At 49.3% G+C, this 27,067-nt stretch overlaps 1 protein-coding gene across 5 annotated transcripts in view; it reads right to left on the minus strand.

The window, feature by feature from the left end:
• LOC147114649 (DNA topoisomerase 1-like) overlaps positions 1 to 27,067 on the minus strand; it is a 183,914-nt gene that overhangs the window by 37,737 nt on the left and 119,110 nt on the right. For all 5 annotated transcript variants that reach the window (XM_085992493.1, XM_085992495.1, XM_085992494.1 and 2 more), the window contains 3 exons: positions 13,802 to 13,924; positions 7,850 to 8,037; positions 4,953 to 5,097 (listed from right to left, as the gene is read on the minus strand). In XM_085992493.1, the coding sequence (XP_085848619.1) occupies positions 4,953 to 5,097; positions 7,850 to 8,037; positions 13,802 to 13,924 (456 nt within the window). The remainder of the gene's footprint in view (positions 1 to 4,952; positions 5,098 to 7,849; positions 8,038 to 13,801; positions 13,925 to 27,067) is intronic.

The following is a 27,067-nucleotide window of genomic DNA, read 5'->3' on the forward strand; positions in this document are numbered from 1 at the left end:
CCACGCGATGTTGCAGCTCGGTGAGCGGCTGGATCTGGAGTCGGCCTCCCCCGGTCGCAGTCCGGCTCTTCTTCCTATTGGCCAGCTTGGCCTGCAAGAGAAAGGACGGCCTCTAAGTACAGTGTGTAGCCCTGATCTTGTGTGCACTGCCTCCCATGGTGGAATAGCTTGGCCAGTGTGTTAAGTGCAGAATGTGCAATTGATGTTCATGCCTGTCCCATAGCTGCTGCATGAGGGCTGGCCATTAGGGCTTTCAGGTCCCTTTGCCCATAATGCGAGGTGCATATGCAAGGATGAGGAGGACACTGGAAAGGGTACTCATCCTGACAATCCGAGTGAGGTCATTAAACTTTTTGCGGCATTGGACACCGCTCCTGGGGACCTCGCTGTTGGCTGACACCTTGCTGGCGACATGCCTCCAGGCTCTCCGGTAGACGCGGCCCGGCGCCTTCCTGCCATTGTCCGGGTACAAAATATGGCGCCTCTTCTCCACAGCACCAACCAGCACACTCAGATCAAGCTCTGAGAAGCGCTGCGCTCGTTCACGGGCCTTCTCCATACTTTGAGGCGCTATTTGGGTCCAGCAGCAGTGTTCAGGCCTAGCTGGAGGGCTCCACTATCCAGGGCGTGGCAGCAGACCAAGTCGACCCTTCCCCCTTAAGAGCTGGCCGGCGCCAGGGTGTCTGCTGTCAATCACGAGATGGCCGCACCTGCGCTGCGCCCGGCCTCGGCGCTCTCGCTCAGCACCTCCGGCTTAGCGCCTAAAGAGAGGCGTGCAGCGTCAGTTTTAGCACTCGACCAAACTCTTAGGGCGAAGCAAATGAATATCGGAGAAGTGGCCTCGATTTTGCGCCGGGCGCAAACTTTAGCGGCCGCTCGACTTTACCGCCCCAAAAGTGGCTACAATGAATTTCTAGGCCACAGAGTGTGGCAGCTGATCCTAATTGACCTGCCCCCTTAAGAGCTGGCCGGTGCCAGCATGTCTCGGGGAAATCGATTATTGACAGCACCTGCGCTGCGCCCGGCCGGCGAGAAATTGAGTAGCGCCGCCGGGTTAGCGCCTTAAGAGTCCTGTGCAGCACCTGATTTTACGCCGCAATCACCTTGAGGGGCGCAGCAACCCAGTATCGCTCGAGGTAGCGATAAGTTGCGCCTGGCGATAAAATTTGCGCAGCGCCAATTCTAGCGCCCCAAATGGGGCTATACCGAATTTCTCCCCCAAAGTGTGGTAAAAGTTTGGAACTCTTCTGCAAATGGCAACTGATACTAGATCAATTATTAATTTTAAATCTGAGATAGGTTTTTGTTAAGCAAAGGTATTAAGGGATATGAGGCAAAGGCAGATATATGGAGTTAGGTTGCATGATCTCACTGAATGGGAGAACAGGCTTGAGGGGCTAAATGGCCTACTCCTGTTCCTATGTTCCTAGATGTTTCAAAAATTGCCTGTATGGTTGATAGTGAGGAAGAAAGCTGTAGACTGTAGGAAGATATCAATGGACTGGTCAGGTGGGCAGAAAAGTGGTAGATGGAATTCAATCCGGAGAAGTGTGAGGTAGTACATTCGGGGAGGGCTAACAAGGCATGGGAATACACAATCAATGGTAGGATACTGAGAAGTGTAGAGGAACAGAGGGACCTTGGAGTGCATGTCCACAGATCCCTGAAGATAGCAAGATAGGTAGATAAGATAGTTAAGAAAGCATACGAGATACTTGCCTTAAACACTTACAGCTACATGACTGAACTCAACACCTGTGTGCATGGAAAATCACAGCTGTAGGTTTGCATTCCAACACTGACAAAGTGCATTAGTGTGGAGATGCCGGTGTTGGACTGGGGTGGACAAATGTAAGAAATCACACACCACCAGGTTATAGTCCATAAGCTTTATTTGAAATCACAAGCTTTCGGAGCGCTGCTCCTTCGTCAGGTGAAGTGGAGAGATGCATAAAAGCACAGCTTATACAGTCAGAGAATAATGTCAGATGTTTACAGGTAATCTTTCTAACTGCCATTTATCACACCTCAGCAGAGAGATAATCACAGCAATCAAAGGTGTAAATGGTGTCCAAACAGGTCAGTCAGGAAAACATTACATCAAAGAACAATGAGGTGGGGTCACAAGGGGTCAAATGTTGCAGATGCTGGGGTCTGTATGAAAAACAAAAAAAGACAAAACTTTTTTTTTTGCTGGGAATCACAGCAGGTCCGGCCGCATCTGTGTGGAGAGAACAAGCCAACGACAACTCGAGTCTGGATGACCCTACGTCAGGTGGGGTTACATGTAGCGTGACATGAACCCAAGATCTCGGTTGAGGCCGTCCTCATGGGTGCGGAACTTGGCTATCAGTTACTGCTCGACGATTTTGCGTTGTCGTGTGTCTCGAAGGCCGCCTTGGAGAATGCTTACCCGAAGATCGGAGGCTGAATGTCCCACCAGGTACATGGTACATACTCATGTGACTCGGCCAACGTTGTCTACCTCATACATTGCAGGAAAGGATGCCCCGGAGCATGGTACATCGGCGAGACCATGCAGACACTGCGATAACGGATGAACGGACACCGCGCAACAATCGCCAGGCAGGAGTGTTCCCTCCCAGTCAGGGAACATTTCAGCAGTCAAGGACATTCAGCCTCCGATCTTCGGGTAAGCATTCTCCAAGGCGGCCTTCGAGACACACGACAACGCAAAATCGTCGAGCAGAAACTGATAGCCAAGTTCCGCACCCATGAGGACGGCCTCAACCGAGATCTTGGGTTCATGTCACGCTACATGCAACCCCACCTGATGTGGGGTCATCCAGACTCGAGTCGTCGTTGGCTTGTTCTCGCCACACAGATGCGGCCGGACCTGCTGTGATTTCCAGCAAAAAAATGTTTTTTGTCTGTTTTTTTGTTTTTCATACAGACCCAAGCATCTGCAACATTTGACCTCTTGTGACCCCACCTCATTGTTCTTTGATGTAATGTTTTCCTGACTGACCTGTTTGGACACCATTTACACCTTTGATTGCTGTGATTATCTCTCTGCCGAGGTGTGATAAATGGCAGTTAGAAAGATTACCTGTAAACATCTGACATTATTCTCTGACTATATAAGCTGTGTTTTTATGCATCTCTTCACTTCACCTGACGAAGGAGCAGCGCTCCGAAAGCTTGTGATTTCAAATAAAGCTGTTGGACTATAACCTGGTGTTGTGTGATTTCTTACAAAAGTGCATTAGGGCATTCCAAAGATTAAGTGAACAACGCTGGTCCAGAACATTTGTAAGCTGTTCCCAGTACAGTAACCTTATTGGATCTGTTTGCACAAACATGTTGCAAAGGGAGGATTGACCATTAACTGATTTATTTCACTTTTAAGAAAAGGGCCTAGAAATTAGGCTGGGGCGCCAAAGTGGCGCAAAAGTCGCCTGAGCGCAGGATTTAGCGCAGCGTTTGAGGCTTCAGCGATCGTCAGATATTCAGTTTCATTGCCCCTCGAGGGACACGGGGCGAGACTCGAGGCGCTCCCCGTCCCTCTTAGGGCGCTGGAACTGAATATCGCAGCGCAACGTGCCGCAGCGCCACACGCTGTGGTACTGCAGGCCTTCCTCCCACTGTTAAGGGGGAGGGGCCTGCAACAGCGCGATCCCCACTCGCGAGTGCCGGCAAACGAGCCCGGCACCAAGAAGTGGTGCCAGGCTCTCGGGAAACAGCCAGCAATGCCGCGGGGGGGGGGGGGGGGGGGGGGTGGTTAGGAGGCCGGGGACGGAGGTGCTGGCAGGCGGCCGCCCCGCACCTCCACCTTAACTTGCGCCGCTGCCGGCACAGTAAGGCCCCGTGAACCAGGCGTGGGTAGCGAATGGCGCAACTGCGGCGTTCGCTACCAAATATCGCGAACGGGGCGCTGCGCACACCGATGACGTCATCGGTGGCGGCGCAGCGCAAAAGGCTAACGCTACCATTATCGCCCCAAGTCAGTATCGCGGGAGGTGCAGCCAGTGGCGCTACAGCCACTGCCTGCCTCTTTAGGCGCTAACAAGTGGCGCTACTCACCCAATTTCTCCCCCAATGTGTTTAAAGGTGGCTGCAGAACTCATTAGAATGGTGTTCTTAAGCAGAAGTGGTTTTGTAGCAGCAGTCGTCTGGTATCATGCTCAAATGTAGAGCCTTGGCAGTGAATATAAATGGGTTATTGGACGAGGATGTTGCCTGGGTTGGTGAATTTTAGCTACGAGGAAAGATTGGCTAGGCTGGGTTTGTTTTCTTTGGAACAGAGGAGGCTGAGGGGGAGACCGAATTTGAGGTGTATAAAATTGAGGGGCTTAGATAGAAAGGATAGGAAGGACCTATTTCCCTTAGCAGAAGGGTCAATAACCAGGGGGCATAGATTTAAAGTAATTGGTCAGAGGTTTAGAGGAGATGCGGGGGGAAATTTCTTCACCCAGGGGATGTTGGGGGGTCTGGAACTCACTGCCTGAAAGGGTGGTAGAGGCAGAAACCCTCATCACAATTAAAAAGTGCTTGGATGTGCACTTGAAGTGCCGTAACCTACAGGGCTACAGATCAAGAGCTGAAAAGTGGGATTAAGCTGGATAGCTTTGTCGGCTGGCACAGACAAAATGGGTCGAAAAGACCTCCTTTCGTGCTGTAAATTTTTATGATTCTAAGTAGCTTCACTCCCCCCCCCTCCCCCCCAATTTACCTTATAAATTCTCAATTTGGAATAATTCAATCAAATATCCTCAACCTTCTCATGAAAAGGGCCCCAATCTAGAAGGCTAGGTTAAGTAAAGTGGCAGTGATTAGATGTCACTGAGCTTGTTTTTAAAAGATTATAGGTTGCAACAGGAAGGCAAGATGGAGTTCTAGAAATTTGTGGCCCTGGGAAAGAACAAGTCAATAAATCTTGTGCCTATTAAACCAAGAAGAAAATGATAATCATTCTGTCAGAGAACACATACCTTAAGTTTGGAACTCGGGTTGAGCATGATGTATTTAATGAGTCCCTGGACATTTTCTGTCCATGATGCCAGCCAGGTTACTTTATTATCGAAACGCACCTCCTTCCACTCGTGATTTTCTGGGGGAACTGGGATCTGGGAATCCCTGAATAAAATAAGCTTAATTTAGAAAAACAGACTGTCTGAACAGGTTAGACTATCGCAAATTATATTTGTGAACTAGACTACTCAGTGACAGATCAGCAGACTGGTTTCATTTAAATGTATAGAAGGTGACAGGGCAGCCTCCTGTATTGCATTCAGGATTTAAGATATCCTGAGTTCGGTGATATTTTAAGAGCATTTACTACAAAGATTTTTTAGTACCTGGGTGCTTGGATATAGAACTATAATTGATTATCTAATGAGGAAAAAGATTGCACTGACTATGTATACAGCCCAACAGCCAGTAGCTCTGAAAATATACAGACCGGTAAGCCTGACATCAGTAGGTGGGGAAAATGCTAGAGTCCATTATAAAAGATGTAATAGCAGAGCACTTGGAAAACAGTTCACAAAAGGTAAATCGTGCTGGACTAATCTACTGGAATTTTTTGAGGATGCAACTGGTAAAATAGATAAGGGAGAACCAGTGTATGTGGTGTATCTGGACTTTCAGAAGGCCTTTGATAAGGTCCCGCATAAGAGATTAGCGTGTAAAGTTAAGGCACATGGGATTGGGGGCTAGGGATTGACTTGGATAGAGAACTGGTTGGCAGACAGAAAGCAAAGAGTTGGAATAAACGGGTCCTTTTCCGAGTGGCAGGCAGTGACTAGTGGGGTACCGCAGGGATCGGTCCTTGGACCCCAGCTAATCACAATATATATTAATGATCCAGAGAAGGGAACTAGATGTAATATCTCCAAATTTGCAGACGACACAAAGCTGGGTGGGCGTGTGCGCTGTGAGGAGGATGTCGAGAAACTCCAGGATGATTTGGACATGTTGGGTGATTGGGCAGAAACATGGCAGATGCAATATAACGTGGATAAATGTGAGGTTGTCCACTTTGGTGGCAAAAACAGGAAGGCAGATTATTATCTAAATGGCAATAGATTTGGAGAAGGGGAAGTGCAACGAGACCTGGGTGTCCTTGTGCACCAGTCGCTGAAGGTAAGCATGCAGGTGCAGCAGGCGGTTAAAGGCGGCAAATGGTATGTTGGCCTTCGTAGCGAGAGGGTTGGAGTACAGGAACAAGGATGTCTTGTTGCAGTTGTACAGGGCCTTGGTGAGACCACATCTTGAGTATTGTGTGCAGTTTTGGTCGTCTTATTTGAGGAAGGATGTTCTTGCCATGGAAGGAGTTCAGCGAAGATTCACCAGGCTGATACCTGGGATGGCAGGAATGACGTATGAGGAGAGATTGGGTCGATTGGGCTTGTACTCGCTGGAGTTTAGAAGAATGAGAGGGGATCTCATTGAAACTTATAAAATTCTGACAGGACTGGACAGACTAGATGCAGGAAGGATGTTCCCGATGGTCAGGGAGTCCAGAACCAGGGCACACAGTCTAAGGATAAAGGGTAGGCCATTTTAGGACAGAAATGAGGAGGAATTTCTTCACCCAGAGAGTGGTGAACCTGTGGAATTCTCTACCACAGGTGGTGATGGAGGCCAGTTCATTAAATATATTCAAGAAAGAGTTGGATATATTTCTTAAGGCTAAAGGGATCAAGGGGTATGGGGAGAAAGCAGGGACCGGGTACTGAATTTGGATGATCAGCCATGATCGCATTGAATGGCGGAGCAGGCTCGAGGGACTGAATGGCCTACTCCTGCTCCTATCTTCTATGTTTCTATATGCGTGCAAGCAATCCTGGCATTTACACTGGGTCAGGGTGATGTCTATCAATGCCTTTGCTGCTGACCCTTCCGGAGACTGCAGGATCAGGAGGAGGGCACCTAAATTATATGGGGCTAATGGAAACCTGCCTGCCCCAAGCTGCTGTGAAATCCAGCCTCAACCTGCCAAGTCATCCCCACCACCAGGAACTTAGCAATTTGACTAACGTAATACCCTTGCACAAGGGGGACTCAAAGTACCAAATTAATAATACTACCAGATCTGCCTATTTCTGATTGACGCTCCCTGTTGGGAGCAGGAGGCCAGTGAAATTACTTTTATAAAAGACAGAAAGAAAGAAAGAAAGAAAGAGAAAAAGAGAGCGAGAGAGAGCGCGAGAGCGAGCGAAAATGGAGAAAAGAGAGAGAAAGAAAGAAAGAAAAAGAAAGTAGTGAGCAAGTGCAGGTCTTTGTGTCTCTGCTTCTTTCCCTTTGGGTGACAAGCCATTTTCCCTTGCTTAGACTCCCAAGGTGGGCCCCACTTCTGCTGGGTTACTTTTTGCTTCATATGAAACAGCAAGGCAATTCCCCCCTCTGCACCCCACACAAATAGAAGTGATTGTCACAAGAAACAAGTGAAACTCAGCCACAACCATATTGGGAAAATGGTTAAGCAATGGGATCAGTTCACATGTTCAAAAAGGAAATGGCACGGGTGAGAGGAACAAGATGGAAAGATAAAAACAGAGAGGACTTCTTCACTCAGAGGGTAGTAAATCTATGGAATTTGCTACCTCAGAGAGCTGTGGAAGCTGCGACATTAAATACATTTAAAACGGAGACAGACAGTTTCCTAGCTGATAAGGGAATTAAGGGTTATGGGGAGCGGGCAGGGAGGTGGACGTGAGTCTAGGTTCGGATCAGCCATGATCCTATTGAATGGCGGAGCAGGCCCGAGGGGCCGTATGGCCTACTCCTGCTCCTACTTCTTATGTTCTTATGTAGGACCTAAACGACAGGGCAGGCTGGATTCCCCGTATTGCTATTTCTTGCATTCATCACATAAACCACTTACTTGCTGCAGTTGATAGTAACATCTTCAGGCATGATCCTTTTCTTTAGCTTTCCCATCTTTGGATGGTTGCCACGCCCACGAAACAGCCCCGGTGGCTCGATTTTGAAGTTAGCGATTCTTTCCCGATGCCCATCCATTACACAGTAGCCATACTCCTCGGTGATTGCATCTTGCTCTAACTTTAGTTTCTGTAGCGAAAGAGTGGATTTTCACTGGACAATTCTAAGTTTATTGAGATTTAGGGGTCCATGTACAGAAATCACAAACTAGTGGACAGGAACAACAATTTTTTTTTTTGAAAGGCTAATGGAATGTTGGCCTTTATCTCAAGGGGCCAAGGTGGATAAATGGAGTTGATACAGATCAGCCATGATCTAATTGAATGGCACAACAGCCTTCAGGAGCTGTTCCTATTTTCCTCTATTCAATTAGATCATGGCTGATCTGTATCAACTCCATTTATCCACCTTGCTTCAATATCCCTTAATACCCTTACCTAACAAAGATCTATCAATCTCAGTTTTGAAATTTCCAATTGACCTATCTTCAGCAGATTTTTGGGGGAAGAGTGTTCCAGATTTCCACCACCCTTTGTATGAAGTAATGCTTCCTGATATCACCCCTGAATGTCCTAATTCTAATTTTAAGATTTAGCCCTCTTGTTCTAGACTCCCCTACTAGAGAAAATAAGTTTATTTTTATCTACCGTATCAAATCCTTTAATTATCTTAAATACCTCAATTAGTTCACCCCATAATCTTCTACACTCAGAGGAATACAAGTCTAATCTAGGCAATCTGTCCTCATAATTTAACCCTTTTAGCCTGGTACCATTCGGGTGAATCTGCACTACATCCCTACCAAGGCCAAAATATCCTTCCGGAGGTGCAGTGGCCAGAACTGAACGCAGTACTCCAGGTGCAGTCTAATCAGAGCTTTATACAACTGTAGCATAACGTCCACCCTTTTTATTCCAGCCCCCATGAGAAAGGCCAACATTCCATTAATTCCATTTTGTTTGAGAGGTCATGCCTCTGCTGTTTCTGACATCAGCGCCATTGAGTAACGGTTTCAGTGCACTCATGTGATGTGACTAATGTCATCTTTGGACTGGCAGTCTGGCGCTTAGCAGTTTATGCTTTGTACATTTTTATGATTCAAACATTCAGAAAAGACTCAAAAGGCCACAAAATATTTTGGAAATGAATCCTACAAGTCTGAAGAAAAAAACCTCACTACTGGTAATATGCACATCAGGTCAACCAATATTCATCAGAGAAAAGGTTAAATATGTTGGGCAGGATTCACCAAATCTCAACTAACTTGTTAGAAATGGACTGCAAATAGTATAGCAAGGCACATGCTTGCCACAGCTGCACCAATATCAATATAGTCACCACAGCCAATCACTTCTGGATTTCTTCCCCACGTTCTGCCTTTGAACTCTAGCCTCACACAGAAAATGTGCTGGATCACATCACCTGACTTAACCAGTATCAATCTACAACCAGAATAGCAAGTACAGGAAACTCTTTGGTATCCGGCACCGACGGGACCGGGATGGTGCCAGTTGATTAAAAATTCCAGATGATGGAGAGGGTTATCTACCGAGGCTATTTTTAACAAACAAAAATGAAAGAAATAAAGAAATGTGCAGTATACAGTGATTGGGTACTCACCTACAGAATGTTGTTAAATGAATGGTGGAAGATGCTTAAGTACAGTACTGCCAGTTGAGGGTAATCCATAACTCTTTAATGACTTCCGACAGCGCCAAGAGGCCGAGTAGTGGCAGTTTGGAGAACTACCCCCACTGACTAACTCGGCCACTGCGGGAGACTCGGACTCGGCAACATTTCCGGTTATTGAGGTGTTGTTTTCGGAGTATGAATTTTGCCGGTTAATAGAGAATTCTGGATATTTAGGTGCTGTTTAAACGAGTTTCCTGTATCTGAATTTATTTTTCATAAAAACGTAAACATTTATTTAGCTTAATTTCACCATATTTGTTGTCTGTGCTATTTATGTTTTACTCATATTCTGCCTTTCTCTTCTGAAGACACCAAGGTAAAAGACAATGTACAGCAGTAGCCTGTTGGCACCTTAGCCAAGTGGTCAGTCCTTAAATGTGAGCTTTGACAATCAGTGGAGTCAGCCTATTCGCTGACGGGAGCATCACAGTCGAGTCTGATCCTATACTCACTATGTTCTCATGCAGTCCTGCAGAAGTCACCGGATAGTGATCAGGAGCAAGTGTGCTGGATAATTTTGGCTTGCCTAGTCCTGGGGTGCTGAGGCCAATTATGCCATCCCTATTACTGCCCATGGTACTGATCAGCTCACTCAACACCAACTAGGAAGTGAACCAGAGATCTTCCTGGTTTGTATGGTTCAATTCCACACTGTCTTCATCAATGGAGCCATCAGCTTCTATTTGTTCTGTAAATAGAATGTGCATCAGGGCAGCTGGTCAAAATAAGCTAGTCATGTTACAGACAAGGCGCCAATCTCATGAATCCTCCATTTCCATGTTCGCCATGAGGTGCTTTTTGCTCTGGGTAAGGGGTGCATTTTTGTATTCATTAAGTCGCCTGATGTCGGCAGTAAGAAATTCAATCTTCTTTCAATTCGGTCACCACCGTCACTGACAGGTCAGGTATAGCCAAGTTTAAATGCAGAGCAAAGATTTCTTTAATCTGTATCTCAAACCAACTCCTACACCACCAGTGTGACATTTTTGCATTTCTCATACCAATCATCCTCTGGCCTCAGTGGGACTAGCTAATAATAATTGTTGCTAAGGCAGCAGTTTGTGACGTCAGCCTATATCTCATTGAAACATAAGATTCTGAGAGGACTTGACAGGGTAGATGCTGATAGAAACGTAGAAACAGAAGATAGGAGCAGGAGTAGGCCATTCAGCCCCTCGAGCCTGCTCTGCCATTTAATGAGATCATGGCTGATCATCCAAATTCAGTACCCTGTCCCTGCTTTCTCCCCATATCCCTTTAGCCTTAAGAAATATATCTAACTCCTTCTTGAATGTATTTAATGAATTGGCCTCAACTGCCTTTTGTGGTAGAGAACTACACAGGTTCACCACACTCTGGGTGAAGAAATTCCTCCTCATCTCAGTCCTAAATGGCTTACCCCTTATCCTTAGACTGATACCCCTGGTTCTGGACTCTCCCGATCGGGAACATCCTTCCTACATCTAGTCTGTCTAGTCCTGTTAGAATTTTATAAGTTTCAATGAGATCCCCTCTCATTCTTTTAAACTCTAGCGAATAGAAGCCTAATCGACCCAATCTCTTCATTCCTGCCATCCCAGGCATCAGTCTGGTGAATCGTCGCTGCACGCCCTCCATGGCAAGAACATCCTTCCACAGATAAGGCGACCAAAACTGCACACAATACTCAAGGTGTGGTCTCACCAAGGCCCTGTACAACTGCAGCAAGACATCCTTGCTCCTGCACTCGAATCCTCTCGCTATGAAGGCCAACATACCATTTGCCTTCTTAACCGCCTGCTGCACCTGCATGCTTACCTTCAGCGACTGGTGCACAAGGACACCCAGGTCTCGTTGCACTTCCCCTTTTCCCAATCTATTGCTGTTCAGATAATAATCTGCCTTCCTGTTTTTGCCACCAAAGTGGATAACCTCGCATTTATCCACATTATACTGCATCTGCCAAAATCATACTGGAGTTTCTCTGCATCCTCCTCACAGCACACACGCCCACCCAGCTTTGTCTCATCTGCAAACGTGGAGATATTACATCTAGTTCCCTCGTCTAGATCATTAATATATATTGTGAATAGCTGGGGTCCTAGCACCGATCCCTGCGGTACCCCACTAGTCACCGCCTGCCACTCGGAAAGAGACCCGTTTATTCCAACTTTGCTTCCTGTCTGCCAACCAGTTCTCTATCCAAGTCAGTACCTTACCCCCAATCCCATGTGCTTTAACTTTGCACATAATCTCTTATGCGGGACCTTATCAAAAGCCTTCTGAAAGTCCAAATACACCACATCCACTGGTTCTTCCTTATCTATTCTATCAGTTACATCCTCAAAAAATTCCAGTAGATTAGTCAAGCATGATTTACCTTTTGTAAATCCATGTTGACTTTGTCCGATCCTGTCACTGTTTTCCAAGTGATCAGCTGTTTCCCCTGGCTGGAGAGTTTAGAACTAAGGAGCATAGTCTCAGGTTAAGGGGTTGGCCATTTAGGACAGAGATGGGGAGAAATTTCATAGAAACATAGAAGATAGGAGCAGGAGTAGGCCATTCGGCCCTTCGAGCCTGCTCCGCCATTCAACGAGATCATGGCTGATCATCCAAACCCTAACACCCGGTCCCTACACCGACAGCCATCCCACCCAAGCCCTATCCCCGTAACCCCACGTATTTAATCCCCCCTAACAGTTACTAAGGGTCAATTTTTTTATCATGGCCAATCAACCTAACCCGCACATCTTTGGACTGTGGGAGGAAACCGGAGCACCCAGAGGAAACCCACGCAAACACGGGGAGAATGTGCAAACTCCACACAGACAGTCACCCGAGGCCGGAATTGAACCCGGGTCCCTGGCGCTGTGAGGCAACAGTGCTAACCACTATGCCACCGTGCTGCCCCTCAGTTGTGAATCTTTGGAATTCGCTAGCCCTGAAGGCAGTGGATTCTCCATCGTTGCGTATATTCAAAGTATATTCATAGGTTTTTGGACTCTAGGGGAATCGAGGGATATGGGGATCAGGCGGGAAAGGGGAGTTGAGGTCGAAGATCAGCCAATATCGTATTGAATGGCGGAGCAGGCTCGAGGGATCTTTGGCCTACTCCTGCTCCTATTTCTTATGCACAGTACAAAACTGGGCTGAGACTCTCAGGTCATTTCAAGTCTTACACCCAGAGACATTTTTAAAATAAAGTTAGTTGGATAAAAGCATGGAATCCACCACTGCGCTACAGAATTTTCTAAGTAAGCTATTGATAAATGTAGGATTTTCATTGGCCGGGCAGAGGTCACCAACCTGAAACTTTAACGCGGTTTCTCTCACCACAGAGGCTGCCTGACCTGCTGAGTATTTCCAGCATTTTCTGTTTTATTTCAGATTTCCAGCATCCGCAGTATTTTGCTTTTGTATTAGAGCTTATTGTGCAGATTGGCAGCAGCAAAGGCTTATGGAAGTATATGCAAGGATAGTGCTGGTCTTTAACCAGCTGAAACCACAAGTTGACAAGGACAGAGCACGAGTAAGCTTTCCCTCGCTAGTCTAACTAGGAACAGTTACCCATTAAGGTGTTGGCTTGCACGATTATCTGGTACTGAATGAAAGGGATTTCAATCTCCAGGGGTAGGTTATCCCATCAGGTCCCATTAATGCACCAGGCTGCCTGATCAATAATCAACAGTCCCTTGGAGTACTATGGCAGTGGAGAAGCCAACAGTAGAGATGGAGAGATTTTACCCCAACACATCAGTATGAACCAGGTCACCACAGAAGTTCACAGCAAAGGAGGCAGCCATTTCAACTACTGAGTCTGTGCTGGCTCTTTGATAGAGCAATTCAAACAAATTCCACTACCAAACACTCTCTCCATAACACTGTCTTAAAGAGTTTTCCCACAACTGATGTTAGACTAACTGGTCTCTAGTTACCTATTTCATCTTTCTCTCTCTTCTTGAGCAAAGATATTGTACTGATTTATCTCCAATCCTATGACAAATTTGCATATTTAAAGAGCAGACAAGTTTGGGCTCGACTGTGATGTGCCTCCCTGCTTGAATAGCTTGCTGGCATTCACCATCTAGGCTCTCACAAATAGTCATTTGGGTGAGCTGCCAATACCTGTTGGATTGTACCCAGTACCCCAGCATGAATCAGTGCCTAAGGACAGGAGAGGAAGTTAGCAACAATTTCTTCTACTTGACAAATATATTCTCACCTGCTTCTCCTCCTTGGGCAACATTTTCTTGGCCTCTGCTTTTTCAGTGAAGTAGCGATGCAGGTTGCTGAAATCGCATTTACTTAGGTTGGTGATCGTCATCCTCTCATACTTGTTCATTTCCTGTACTCCAGAGGAAGTCCATAACAGTAAATGGGTTACGTTGCATTAGCAGACAGGATTCATCACTCAGATAGGCTCACAGCCTTTCATTTTTATTACCTTCAGGACTTATTATGCAAAACTGTACTACTTGGGCACCAAATCATGCTACACATGGTAGTGTAGAAAATCGTAGCTGTCATGGAGAATAGTATTTGTATAATGCCTTATAACCAATGAATGACCTTTGAAGTGCAGTGACTATTACATAAGCAAACTGAGCTGCTGAACTGCACACAACAAAATTCCAAATAATGTGGCAAGTGATTGTTGTGGGATATACGAACATATGAAAATGACAGGCAGGAAAAGATCATCAAGTCTGCCCCACTCGTGATGCCTGAAGCATAGTGATTAGACACTCCCTTCCCACCTGTAGCCATGTAACCTCCTGGGAGAGGCCAAAAAAGAGAAAAGCCATAGAGCAATTTAGGGGCCAAAAATGTGGAAAATCTCTCTCCAATCCAGTTAAGGAAATAAAATTAGTCCAGGAGACCACATTGATCATGCTTATATTACCTTGTTCACCCACCTTTTATAGGATGTGATCTCTGCTCCAGCCTGGAACTGGTTTAGTTCTCTTTTGAAAATATGCAGAGGGTCTGGACCCACTGTACGACCCGGAAACTTGTTCCATGGCAAAAGACACACCTAACACTAATCTGGTCCTACCTTTGCGTAATTTATACACATGACCCCTGGTCTTCCCCAATCCCTCAGCAGGAAACTATCACGATGTAATGTACAATCACGAGAAAGTCCATAACAATGAATGATGCAGTCAGTTATCAGAATCGATAGTGGGATGCAATTCATCCAAATAGCATGTATTCAAATTAACAACACTAACCCAAACAAGCTACTTTAATTCTTTTACCTTAAATAGCTAACAAGGCAGTGCAGTGATTTTGTTTGATTTTTAAAAAAATACTTAAAACCTATGATACTTAGCATTGCTATATCTGTTCCATTATACCTGCATGGTTCCGATGAGGCTCATCACCAGGTTGGGTACAAAATTCAATGAATCACCTCAGCAGAATTCATGGTAGATACATTTGAAATGCTTACAAGGTACAAGTATGCCACTTGATGCATGAAGATCAAACTGAATGGTATCATTAGACTATGTTATGTGTAATAATAGGAGACATGTTATTTTCAAAATACCACAAATAGAAGAAACGCAATGTGTTAATACACAGAAACATAGTCCATGCATCAGTGGAAAAGGTCATAGAGTCATAGAGTAATACAGCACAGATAGAGGCCCTTCGGCCCATCGTGTCCGCGCCGGCCATCAAGCCCTGTCTAATCTAATCCCATATTCCAGCATTTGGCCCGTAGCCTTGTATGCTATGGCATTTCAAGTGCTCATCCAAATGCTTCTTAAATGTTGTGAGGGTTTCTGCCTCCACAACCCTTTCGGGCAGTGAGTTCCAGACTCCAACCACCCTCTGGGTGAAAAAGTTCTCTCTCAAATCCCCTCTAAACCTCCCGCCCTTTACCTTGAATCTATGCCCCCTAGTTATTGACCCCTCTACTAAGGGAAAAAGCTCCTCAGCATCCATCCTATCTATGCCCCTCATAATTTTGTACACCTCAATCATGTCCCCCCTCAGCCTCCTCTGCTCCAAGGAAAACAAACCCAATCTGCCCAGTCTCTCTTCATAGCTGAAGCGCTCCAGCCCTGGTAACATCCTGGTGAACCTCCTCTGCACCCTCTCGAACGCGATCACATCCTTCCTGTAGTGTGGCGACCAGAACTGCACACAGTATTCCAGCTGTGGCCTAACCAGTGTTTTATACAGCTCCATCATAACCTCCTTGCTCTTATATTCAATGCCTCGGCTAATGCCTTTTTTACCACCTTATCCACCTGTTCCGCCGCCTTCAGGGATCTGTGTACTTGCACACCCAGATCCCTCTGACCCTCCGTCTTGCCTAGGGTCTTACCATTCATTGTGTATTCCCTTGCCTTGTTAGTCCCCCCCAAAGTGCATCACCTCGCACTTTTCCGGGTTAAATTCCATTTGCCACTGTTCCGCCCATCTGACCAACCCATCTATATCGTCCTGCAGACTGAGGCTACCCTCCTCGCTATTTACCACCCTACCAATTTTTGTATCATCCGCGAACTAACTGATCATACCCTTTACATTCATATCCAAGTCATTAATGTAGACCACAAACAGCAAGGGACCCAGCACCGATCCCTGTGGTACCCCACTGGCCACAGGCTTCCAGTCACAAAAACAACCTTCGACCATCACCCTCTGCCTTCTGCCACTAAGCCAGTTTTGTATCCAATGTGCCAAGGCACCCTGGATTCCATGGGCTCTTACCTTCTTGACTAGCCTCCTGTGCGGGACTTTATCGAAGGCCTTACTGAAATCCATGTATACCACATCCACTGCGTTACCCTCATCCACACACCTAGTCACCCCCTCAAAAAATTCAATCAAATTAGTCAGACATGATCTTCCCTTGACAAAGCCATGTTGACTATCCCTGATTAATCCTTGCCTCTCCAAGTGGAGACAAATTTTGTCCCTCAGGACTTTTTCCAATAATTTTCCTACCACTGATGTTAGGCTCACTGGCCTGTAGTTCCCCGGTTTTTCCCTACTTCCCTTCTTGAATAATGGTACTACATTAGCAGTTCTCCAGTCCTCTGGCAGATCCCCTGTGGCCAGAGAGGTCCTGAATATATGTGTTAGAGCCCCCGCAATCTCTTCCTTTGCCTCACACAGCAGCCTGGGATACATTTCATCCGGGCCTGGGGATTTATCCATTTTTAGGCCAGCTAAAACCGCCAATACCTCCTCCCTCTCGATGTTAATATGTTCGAGCATATCACAGTCCCCCCGCCCTATTTCTATGTCTACATCGTCCTTCTCCATAGTGAAAACAGATGCAAAAAATTCATTTAGAACCCCTCCTACATCTTCCGGCTCCACACACAGATTGCCACTTTTGTCCCTAATGGGCCCTATTTTTTCCCTAGTCATCCTCTTACCCTTAATATACTTATAAAACATCTTCGGATTTTTCTTTATTTTGCTCGCCAGTGTTATTTCATGGCCCCTCCTTGATCTCCTAATTTCTTTTTTAAGTATCCCCCTGCACTTTTTGTACTCCTCTAGGGCTTCCTCCGTCTTTAGCCTTTTGTATCTACCAAAAGCCCTCCTTTTTTTCCTAATCCATTCTCGTATATCCCCTGACATCCACGGTTCCGTGGTTTTTGGAACCACTCTTGACCTTTACGGGAACATGTTGCCATTGTATGATCTCAATCTCCCTTCTGAAAGCCTCCCATTGCTCCGAAGCGGATTTTCCTACAAGTAGCTGATCCCAGTCCATTTTGGCCAGATCCTGCCTTATCCTATTAAAATCGGCCTTCCCCCAATTTAGAACCTTTATTTCCGGCCCATCCCTGTCCTTTTCCATGACCACCTTAAATCTTACCATATTATGGTCACTATCACCAAAGTGCTCACCTACTAGCACTTTTTCCACTTGGCCGGCCACATTCCCTAGAATTAGGTCCAGTACCGCCCCCTCTCTTGTAGGACTTTCTACATGCTGGCTCAAAAAGCTCTCCTGGATGCACTTTAAGAATTCTACACCCTCTGAGCCTTTCACACTCTGACTATCCCAGTTAATATTGGGGAAGTTGAAATCCCCCATTATTATTACCCTATTATTTGCACATTTCTCTGAGATTTGCCTACATATCTGTTCCTCTATCTCCCCCTGAGTGTTTGGAGGCCTATAGTACACTCCCAGCAAAGTGCTTGCCCCCTTTTTGTTTTTAAACTCCACCCATATGGCCTCATTAGAGGACCCTGCTAATATATCATCCCTCCTTACTGCAGTAATTGACTCCTTAATTAATATTGCGACACCCCCTCCTCTTATACCTCCCCCTCTGTCTCGCCTGAAGATTCTGTACCCCGTGTGATGAAATATATTCCATTCATCACTGCCTGTTTTCTGTGTCTTGTAACTGCCTGCTTTCTGTGTCTTTTCCCTTCCCCCAGTCCTCATGTATTATGTATTGGAATGTGCTGGAATTGGTTGTGTGCAGGGCTCCGCCCATACCTGGCTCCTTTGTAATCTAAGTCAGTCGGGCATCAGCCTCCTGAAGGAAGACATCTCTCTAGTTTACGTGTTATGTTCTAAGTTAATAAAAGCCTTACTTTTGTTCTGCTAACTTCGAGTCTCGGAATAATTGAGGCACATCAATTTTATTAACTTAATTTTCAACACTATGGATCAACTCCTGAAACCCGAACGTTTGGATTTGGATCAACATGCTCCGGACGCATCAGCACGCTTCGGACACTGGTTTGACTGTATGGAATTCTTCCTGGACAATTCCGCAGCCGTCAAAGACGCTACGGACACTGCGAAGATGAGACTCGGAATGCTACGGAATTGGGTAAGCCACCGGGTTTACCCCCTCATCCAAGACGCCGATACGTACCTGGCCGCCTGCAACACCTTAAAGGCGCATTACCAGCAGCCTACGAATGAGGTGTATGCTAGGCATCTACTCGCTACTCGCGCACAGCGACCTGGGGAATCGGTGGAGGAGTTCCTAAGCATCCTGAAAAAGCTTGGCAAGGACTGTAAGTGCCGAGATGTAAAAGCCGCAGTGTACACCGACGAGCTTGTTCGCGATGCCTTTATCACAGGCCTCAGCTCCACTCACATCCGGCAAAGACTGCTGGAAAAAACGGAGTTGGACCTGAAACAGGCTGCGGACACCGCGCGGTCCCTGGAGATGGCCCAGAGAAACTCGGACACCTACTCTTCAGCCCGCGCCGCCCACGTGTGCGCCGCCATCTTGGAAGGCATCTTCCCCGCCCGGCAGCCCGACACCGGCGGGGCCCAGCTCTCCCCCCAGAAGCCCTACGACAGCCGCGACGCGTCAAGGACCCAACTGCTACTTCTGCGGGCAGCCAAAGCACACCAGAAACCTGTGCCCGGCGAAAGGCACCACCTGCTTTAAGTGCGGTAAGAAGGGGCACTTCGGGAAGGTGTGCAGAGGGAACCCCGCCGGAAAACCAACCGCCGGAAAACCCGCCACCGCCGCGTGTGCGCCGTGGGAGCGGCCATCTTGCCCGACCTCGTGGGGTCCGCCATCTTATGAGCAGACAGCGTGGACGCCATCTTGTCTCGATCAGGGCCCTACAGTGGCATCGGTCACAGTGGACCAGACCAGGCCGCATCCGCTATCCAAATCAATGGTGGACATCGAGGTAAACGGGTGCCGGGTTAAATGCTTAATTGACAGTGGAAGCACGGAGAGTTTTATTCACCCTGAACTGGCACAACAACTCTCCCTAAAGGTGGTCCCTGCTCAGGGTACCATCTCTATGGCTGATAAAACCCAGACATCGACCATTCTGGGTTACTGCACGGTACAATTGTGCGTTAACGGAACTGTGTATGATAATTTTAAAGTATTAATCATGAAGAATCTATGTGCGAGCGTGATCTTGGGTTTGGATTTCCAGTGCAACCACCAAAGCATCACGCTCAAGTACGGTGGGTCCCAGCCGCCCCTCAGTGCGCGGTCTGGCTACCCTGAAGGTAAAGCCGCCTTCGCTATTCGCAAACCTTACCCCTAACTGCCGGCCAATAGCGACCAAAAGCAGGAGGTACAGCTGGGAGGACAGGCGGTTTATCGCGACCGAGGTAGACAGGCTCCTGAAAGAGCGCATTATTGAACACAGCAACAGCCCGTGGCGCGCCCAAGTGGTAGTGGTAAGGGGTAGCGAGAAGAAACGGATGGTGATCGACTATAGTCAAACGATCAACAGGTACACCCTACTAGACGCCTACCCGCTACCCCGCATATCAGAAATGGTGAACCAAATCGCCCAATACCGGGTGTTCTCCACCATCGACCTCAAGTCAGCGTACCACCAGCTCCCTATCAGACCAGAGGACCGCCCGTACACCGCCTTCGAGGCGAACGGACGCCTCTACCAATTCCTCAGAGTCCCCTTTGGGGTGACGAACGGGGTCTCGGTCTTTCAGAGGGAGATGGATCGCATGGTCGATGACCACCACTTGCAGGCAACCTTCCCCTACCTCGACAACGTCACCATCTGCGGTCACAACCAGCAGGATCACGACTCGAACCTCGAGAGGTTCCTGAAAACCGCACAAAAACTCAACCTCACCTATAACGAGGACAAGTGCGTTTTCAACACCACGCGCCTCTGCATACTGGGCAGCGTGGTGGAGAATGGGGAAATCGGACCAGACCCCGACCGATTGCGCCCCCTACGGGAGCTGCCCCTGCCCAACACTCCCAAAGCCCTGAAAAGGTGCCTGGGGTTATTTTCTTACTATTCCCAATGGGTCCCCAACTACTCCGACAAAGCCCGCCCCCTCTTGAAAGCATCCTCTTTTCCGCTCTCTGCTGAGGCCCACGCCGCCTTCAAAAGCATTAAGCAGGATATTGAGCGGGCCACGCTACAGGCAGTGGACGAGAACACTCCATTTCAAGTGGAAAGTGATGCGTCCGATTTCGCCTTGGCGGCCACCCTCAACCAGGCGGGGCGGCCTGTAGCTTTCTTCTCGAGGACCCTCCAAGGCCCCGAGATCAGACACTCCTCCGTGGAAAAGGAGGCCCAAGCCATCGTGGAGGCAGTGCGCCACTGGCGCCACTACCTAGCCGGCAAACGCTTCACCCTACTTACCGACCAGCGATCGGTAGCGTTTATGTTCAACAATAAACAGAGGGGGAAGATTAAAAATGATAAGATTCTTAGGTGGCGGATCGAGCTCTCCACTTTCGAGTACGACATCATTTACCGGCCAGGGGCCCTTAACGAATCCCCTGACGCCCTCTCACGAGGGATGTGTGCCAGCGCCACCGAGGATCGGCTACAGACCCTCCACAACGACCTCTGCCACCCAGGGGTCACGCGGCTGTTCCACTTCATAAAGTCCCGTAACTTACCCTACTCGATTGAGGAAGTTTGGTCTCTGACCAGGAACTGCCGCACTTGCGCTGAGTGCAAGCCTCGGTTCTGCCGCCCAGATAGAGCCCACTTAATCAAAGCTACACGGCCCTTCGAGCGGCTCAGCTTAGATTTCAAGGGCCCCCTCCCGTCCGTCGACCGCAATGTTTACTTCCTGAACATTGTGGACGAATACTCCCGTTTCCCATTCGCCTTCCCCTGCCCAGACATGACCAGCGCCACGGTCATTAAATGCCTCAACAGCCTGTTCTGCCTGCCAAGCTATATCCACACGGATAGGGGGGCGTCCTTCATGAGTGAAGAGCTACGCCAGTACATGCTGTCCAAGGGGATCGCCACGAGCCGTACCACCAGCTACAACCCCCGGGGTAACGGCCAGGTGGAGCGAGAGAACGGGACAGTGTGGAAAGCAGTCACTCTAGCTCTAAGGACCAAGGGCCTCCCTATCTCCCGCTGGCAGGAAGTCCTCTCGGATGTGCTCCATTCGATACGGTCGCTATGGTGTACGGCCACTAATGCCACGCCTCATGAACGAATGTTTGTCTTTCCTCGGAAATCCACCTGAGGCGTATCCATGCCGTCATGGCTCTCCACCCCAGGTCCGGTACTCGTGCGAAGGCATGTGAGGGGCCACAAGACGGACCCTCTCGTGGAGCCAGTACACCTACTCCACGCCAACCCCCAATACGCATATGTCCGGCACGCCGACAGAAGGGAGGACACCGTGCCCATAAAAGATGTCGCCCCAGCCGGCATCGACAACAACCACGGCAATAGCAGCGACGACGATCACAGCAACCCTTACCCACCCACTACTCTTTCATCACCCCCGGAAGAACATCGACCAACGGCACCCCCACCAACAACTTCAACAACCACTTCAACAACCCCGGCGGCACCCCCGGCAGAGACCCAGGAGGCTACCGGGGACACCCAGCCGACACCCGCGGCACCACAACAGCCACGTCGGTCGCAGAGGACTATCAAACCCCCGAACAGACTAAATCTATAGAAGGGGTGAATGTGATGAAATATATTCCATTCATCACTGCCTGTTTTCTGTGTCTTGTAACTGCCTGCTTTCTGTGTCTTTTCCCTTCCCCCAGTCCTCATGTATTATGTATTGGAATGTGCTGGAATTGGTTGTGTGCAGGGCTCCGCCCATACCTGGCTCCTTTGTAATCTAAGTCAGTCGGGCATCAGCCTCCTGAAGGAAGACATCTCTCTAGTTTACGTGTTATGTTCTAAGTTAATAAAAGCCTTACTTTTGTTCTGCTAACTTCGAGTCTCGGAATAATTGAGGCACATCACCCCGGAATATTGAGCTGCCAGTCTTGCCCCTCCCTCAACCATGTCTCCGTGATAGCAACAATATCATACTCCCATGTGTTTATTAGCACCTTCAGTTCATCCACCTTATTTGCAAGACTCCTTGCATTAAAATAGATGCCATCCAGCCTTGCCCTTATATATTTGCCCTGTCTACCAAGCGGACTTGTTTTTTTCTCTATAATTGGCAGCACATCCCCCCCTATTTCAGCTCCCCTCTGTATCCCATCCCCCTGCCAAGTTAGTTTAAACCCCCCCCAACAGTGCTAGCAAACCTCCCCGCAAGGATATTTGTCCCGCTCTGGTTCAGGTGCAACCCGTCCGACTTGTACAAGTCCCACCTTTCCCAGAAGCAGGCCCAGTGATCCAGGAAAGTAAAACCCTCCCCCCTACACCAACTCTTTAGCCACGCATTCATCTGCTCGATCCTCCCATTCCTATACTTACTAGCACGTGGCACTGGGAGTAATCCAGAGATTACAACCTTTGAGGTCCTGCTCTTTAATCTGTTACCTAGCTCCCTAAATTCTTGATGCAGGACCTCATCCCTCTTTTTACCTATGTCGTTGGTACCAATGTGGACCACGACCACTGGCTGTTCACCCTCCCCCTCCAGAATGCCCTGCAGCCGCTCAGTGACATCCTTGACCCTGGCACCAGGGAGGCAACAAACCATCCTGGATTCACGTCTACGGCCACAGAAACGCCTATCTGTTCCCCTTACTATAGAATCCCCTACCACTATTGCTCTCTGTGGTAAACCACTGTTCGTATTCCTGTTTGTATTCCACTGTGTACATGCCTGGACATGCCTCGGCTGACTCCTCCCACAGGTCCTAGTATAAAGGTGACTGCTCCCCAGCCCTTTGTATCCTGGACCGGTCGACCACACGAGGCAGACCTCCATTCTGTTGTTAATAAAAGCCTTTAGTTACTCTTCTAACTCTCAGTCTTTTATGAGTAATTGATAGCGCATCAATTTTATTAACAACATTTTTATAATGGAGAAGATCCTCACACCAGCATGCCTGGACTTAGATCATCGGGAGGCGGACTCATCCACCAAGTTTACTCACTGGCTTAAGTGTTTCGAAAAATTCCTGACCGCCTCCGAAGCAATCAAATCGGACGAGGACAAACTGGATGTCCTGACCTCCAAAGTGAACCACCGAGTGCACTCGGTCATCCAAGACGCGACCTCGTACGCGGACGCTATCAAGCTCCTCAAGGACCAGTACACGCGCCCAGTGAACGAAGTGTACGCCAGGCACCTCCTGGGGAGTCGTAAACAACAACCTGGGGAATCGACCGTGGAATACCTTCAGGCACTGTCTGTGCTTGGCCGGGCCTGTGGTTGTAAGGATGTAAAGGCCGCCGTGTACACAGAGGAACTTATCCGGGATGCTTTTGTAGCGGGCCACAGATCCAATTACACCCGACAGCGACTGTTGGAGCAGAGTAACCTCGACCTCAACAAGGCCTCTGAACTCGCACTATTGTTGGATGCAGCCTACCAGGGCATGGATGCCTACTCCTCTGCACCGTGGACGCCGCGGGGAATGACAGCCTGGGACACGGTAGGACCGCCTCATAGCGCCGTGCCACCCCAGCCACACCCCAACAACGGCCCAACTACCGCAGCAGTGTCCCAAGGCCAGAAATGCTACTTCTGTGGCCAGGCAAAACACCCCAGAGCGCGCTGCCCGGCGAAAAACGCGATCTGCTCGGGCTGCGGGAAGAAGGGACACTACGCTAGCGTCTGCAGGGCCAAAGCCACCCCGAACCCCAGCAGCGCCGCGTGTGGGCCGCCATCTTGGACCTCCCCGGCCATGTGCGAATCACCGGTACAGCAGCCATTTTGGACGCCTCCAGCCACATGGGGATCATGGACGCCGCCATCTTGGACGACAGCCGGGACGCAGCAGGCCCCCGACACCGCCTCATCTGATACCCGCAACGACACACCGACCCCTACGCTGGCATCCGTTACACTGGACCAAGCGAGACCGCACCAACTGGCCAGTTCCACAATGGACATTAAGGTAAATGGTCACGATACAATCTGCCTTTTTGACTCTGGGAGCACGGAGAGCTTCATCCACCCCGACACGGTGCGGCGTTGCTCTCTCCCAGTCCTGCCTGCGCAACAGCGGATTTCTATGGCCTCCGAGTCCCAGTCGGCGGACATCGGCGGCTACTGCGTGGTGACACTCGTAGTAGACGGGACCGTGTACGATCATTTTAAACTTCTGGTCCTGCTGGGGTTAGATTTTCAGTGCCACCTTAAAAGTGTTACGATGGCGTACGGTGGACCCCTACCCCCACTCACAGTCCGCAGCCAGCAGCTTCCAAATTGCCCGCCGCGCACCAGGTGCAACCTCTCCACACTCAGTCACCCCCCCACCACTGTTTGCTAACCTCACCCCCGACTGTAAGCCCATCGCCACAAAGAGCAGGCGATACAGTGCCGGGGACAGGGTTTTCATTAAAACCGAAGTGGAGCGGCTCCTGAAAGAAGGGATTATTGAGGGCAGCACCAGCCCCTGGCGAGCCCAGGTTGTGGTCGTTAAGACCGGCGAGAAGCAGCGCCTGGTCATCGACTACAGCCAGACAATAAATCGCTACACCCTGCTGGACGCCTACCCACTCCCCCGTATAGCTGATATGGTCAACCAGATCGCGCAGTACCGCGTCTTCTCGACCATTGACCTGAAATCAGCGTACCACCAGCTCCCCATCCGCCCTGAGGACCGCCAGTACACTGCCTTTGAGGCAAACGGCCGCCTCTTATCACTTCCTTAGGGTTCCCTTTGGCGTCACCAACGGGGTCTCCGTCTTCCAAAGGGAGATGGACCGGATGGTAGATCAAAATGCGTTGCAGGCCACTTTCCCATATCTGGACAATGTGACCATCTGCGGCCGTGACTTGCAGGACCATGACGCAAACCTCGAAAAATTCCTCCGCACCGCCCAACTCCTAAACCTGACATATAACAAGGAGAAGTGCATATTCCGCACAAACCGCCTCGCCATCCTTGGCTGTGTTGTGGAACACGGAGTCATCGGCCCCGACCCCGACCGGATGCGTCCCCTTATGGAACTCCCACTGCCCCACTGCCTCAAGGCCCTGAAGAGGTGCCTAGGGTTTTTCTCCTATTACGCCCAGTGGGTCCCCTACTATGCGGACAAGGCCCGTCCGCTGATCAAGTCCACCTCTTTTCCCTTGACGGCAGAGGCCCGCTTAGCCTTCCACCGTATCAAGGAGGACATTGCCAAAGCCACCATGCACGCAGTGGACGAATCCATCCCCTTCCAGGTGGAAAGCGACGCGTCCGACTTTGCCCTGGCCGCTACCCTCAATCAGGCGGGGAGACCCGTGGCCTTCTTTTCACGAACCCTCCAAGGCCCGGAGACCAGACACTCCGCTGTTGAGAAGGAGGCCCAGGCGATTGTGGAGGCTGTGCGTCATTGGAGGCACTACCTGGCCGGAAAACGATTTACCCTGCTCACTGACCAGCGTTCAGTTGCTTTTATGTTTAACAACAAGCAGAGGGGCAAAATCAAAAATGACAAGATCTTGAGGTGGAGAATCGAACTTTCCACCTACAACTACGAAATCTTGTACCGGCCCGGGAAGCTAAATGAACCCCCGGATGCGCTATCGCGTGGCACCTGCGCCAGCGCGCAGATCGATAGACTGCGGGCCCTCCACAATGACCTCTGCCACCCGGGGGTCACCAGGTTCTTCCACCTCATCAAGGCCCGCAACCTGCCTTACTCTATTGAGGAGGTCAGGACCATGACCAGGAACTGCCAAGTCTGTGCTGAGTGCAAACCGCACTTTTATAGACCAGACAGGGCCCACCTGATAAAGGCCACTCGCCCCTTAGCGTTGATTTTAAAGGGCCTCTCCCCTCCTCCGACCGCAATGTGTACTTCCTCAATATTATTGATGAGTACTCCCGTTTCCCGTTCGCCTTCCCCTGCCCGGACATGACCAGTGCCACGGTCATTAAATGTCTGAACAACCTCTTCACCCTGTTCGGCTTCCCCAGCTATATCCATAGCGACCGGGGCTCATCGTTTATGAGCGACGAACTCAGTCAGTACCTGCTAACTAGGGGTATTGCCACAAGCAGGACCACCAGTTACAACCCCCGGGGGAACGGACAGGTGGAAAGAGAAAATGCGACAGTTTGGAAGGCCGTCCTGCTAGCCTTAAAGTCTAGGGGCCTTCCAACCTCCCGCTGGCAGGATGTGCTCCCCGATGCGCTCCACTCTATTCGGTCACTGCTCTGCACTGCCACTAACGCCACCCCTCATGAGAAAATGTTTGTCTTCCCAAGGAAGTCCACATCGGGGACATCGCTACCGCCATGGCTGACGTCCCCAGGGCCGGTCCTACTGAGAAGACACGTGAGGACCCATAAAATGGACCCCCTGGTCGAGAGGGTCGACCTCCTCCACGCCAACCCCCAGTATGCTTACATCGCATACCCGGACGGGCGGGAGGACACAGTCTCCATAAGAGACCTTGCACCCTCGGGGGCCGCAGTAACCCACTACCACCCCCCCCCCCCCACGATCCGATATCCAGCCCCAGCAGACGGCAGGCCTGGGCCCCGCGACCCGCTCGACATCTACGAGGACGACACGCCTGTGCCACAGCCTACGCTGGACTCGACGCCAGAAGCTTCACTACCCCTGCCGTCGCCACGCCGATCACAGCGGCAGCCAAGACCTCCGGAGAGACTCCAATACACTAACTTTT

The sequence above is a fragment of the Somniosus microcephalus genome, chromosome 7 (genome assembly GCF_052327205.1).
Source record: "Somniosus microcephalus isolate GS21.2 chromosome 7, FLI_Smic_1.0, whole genome shotgun sequence".
NCBI lineage: Eukaryota > Metazoa > Chordata > Chondrichthyes > Squaliformes > Somniosidae > Somniosus > Somniosus microcephalus.